Here is a 1,868-nt window from a genome sequence, read left to right on the forward strand (position 1 = left end):
CTGCTGGAAAATACTCAACCATCCATGTGCATGCTGGTGCCTTGTACTCACCAAAATGATAAGTGCGACGATCCTTCAACTTAACTCTTTCTATCACGAACAATTTACTCTCTTTGCTGATTTTACGTTGAAATAATGAAAAAATATTCTAAGTAAAGAGCTCAGTTGCATGTTTCTCCAAACTTCTCAATGGCGTAGTCAAAACCAAGAAACTATTCTTTGTTTTAGATTTTGTTTCTGCCTCATTAACACGTATCCTAGCAAGAGCCCTATCATATTGTGCTACAAATTCGTACAACCTTACCTTTTGTTCTAGGAACATATTGAAATATGCATTCATACCCTTGAGACCTTGAGTGCTCCTCATCCCAGCAAACATGTGACAATGAAGATACACTTCAGCCCACTTATCACGCTTGCAGTGAATCTCCAACACCCAGGTCTTGTTCTCTAACTTGTATTGTTTCACCATATGAGCCCAGGCATTGTCAAACTCATCAATTTTACATTTCTTTAACATCAACTATGCGAAATCATTTGTAAATTCTGGTATGTGGACATTTATTGAGGCATTTTTCTCCAGATGCCAAGAACATAAATGATGTCTACAATTTGGAATAACTCTTTCGATTTCCTAATGCATTGCCCTATCACCATCTGTTACAACAAAGATAGGTCTTTGTCCATCCATGGCCTCCATTAACGTTTCCAACACCCACGTGTATGTCTCCATTGTCTCATCAGGCAACAAAGCACATCGAAATATGATTGTCAAAAAATGGTTACTCACGGTAGCTAGAATCACAAATGGCTTCTTATACTGATTTGTATGATAAATTGTATCAAACACCAATACATCACGAAATGCAGCATAGTCCATTCAAGACCTACCATCTGCCAGAAAGTCTTGTCCAACTGGTTATCCTTATCGATGTTGTACTTGAAAAAAAATGGATTAGCATCTAGTTTAGCTGATAAGTATCCTAAGACACCCTCTGCATCCCCTTCTGCGAGTTGTACTTTGTGCTCAGCTTGGAATTGGTTGTGCAAATCTCTGTGAATGAAGCCCACCTTCTCATAACCCCTTGATTGATGGACCATAAAATCCATGATCTGACTCGTTTTCATACCCATATTGTGCATGGCCTTTGCTTGAGCTTGGTCTGCACTTGTTACAAACCTATGTGACCAAAGAAAAGGGACGCAGTGTGGTGCTGCCAAGGGATAATTGTGTTCTCCTACAAAGTGGGTCACAACATATTTTCTAATTGTCATGTCATAATGCACGCGAAATATGGCACTACAAAAAAGTCTAGTTTCTGCCCTGGGAGTTCTTACCCATTCCAGATGCCGTAAGTATTTATTTTCTCTTACACCTTCCCTTTAACAAACCCATTTCCTACTCTCTACAAATTTGTTGACTCCACAAATTCATTACCTATTTCTTCGTATGCTAAAACCGATGACCTTAGCATATGCATTGTAGAAAGAATAAGCATCCTCCTCTGAATTGAATTGCATTTGCAAAACATCAACCTTAGTAAGCATTCATAAACTATCATAGGTTTGGGAAGCTAACCCTTATTCTTTTCCATTGACAACATCATCCTTGCCATCCAAAGCAACTTGATTGTCAATTTCACTGTTGACCTCTTTCTACCTACTACTTTCAAGTTCATCCATCATATCTACATAACAAATCACATAGACAACAGATGTGCAGATTTGGCATCAGTTAAATGCAAATAATATAAAAGTACACTCATAAATACCATATTATCAATTAAAATCAAACAAATCAACAAAAAAGCGCACTTGCCAGTGCCCTGCTACAAATTAAAATCAAACAAATAAATAAGTACACCTGC

General features: G+C 37.8%; 1 protein-coding gene across 1 annotated transcript; it reads right to left on the reverse strand.

The window, feature by feature from the left end:
* Positions 1 to 634: 634 nt before the first annotated feature.
* Positions 635 to 1,110, reverse strand: LOC114310054 (protein FAR1-RELATED SEQUENCE 4-like). The gene is made up of 2 exons (XM_082881347.1): positions 892 to 1,110; positions 635 to 820 (listed from the first exon to the last, which is right to left on the reverse strand). The coding sequence occupies exons 1-2, from the start codon at positions 1,108 to 1,110 to the stop codon at positions 635 to 637; spliced, it is 405 nt and encodes a 134-aa protein (XP_082737473.1).
* Positions 1,111 to 1,868: the final 758 nt, after the last annotated feature.

The sequence above is a fragment of the Camellia sinensis genome, chromosome 7 (assembly GCF_055761805.1).
Source record: "Camellia sinensis isolate YWXY chromosome 7, ASM5576180v1, whole genome shotgun sequence".
In the NCBI taxonomy this organism is placed as follows: Eukaryota; Viridiplantae; Streptophyta; class Magnoliopsida; order Ericales; family Theaceae; genus Camellia; species Camellia sinensis.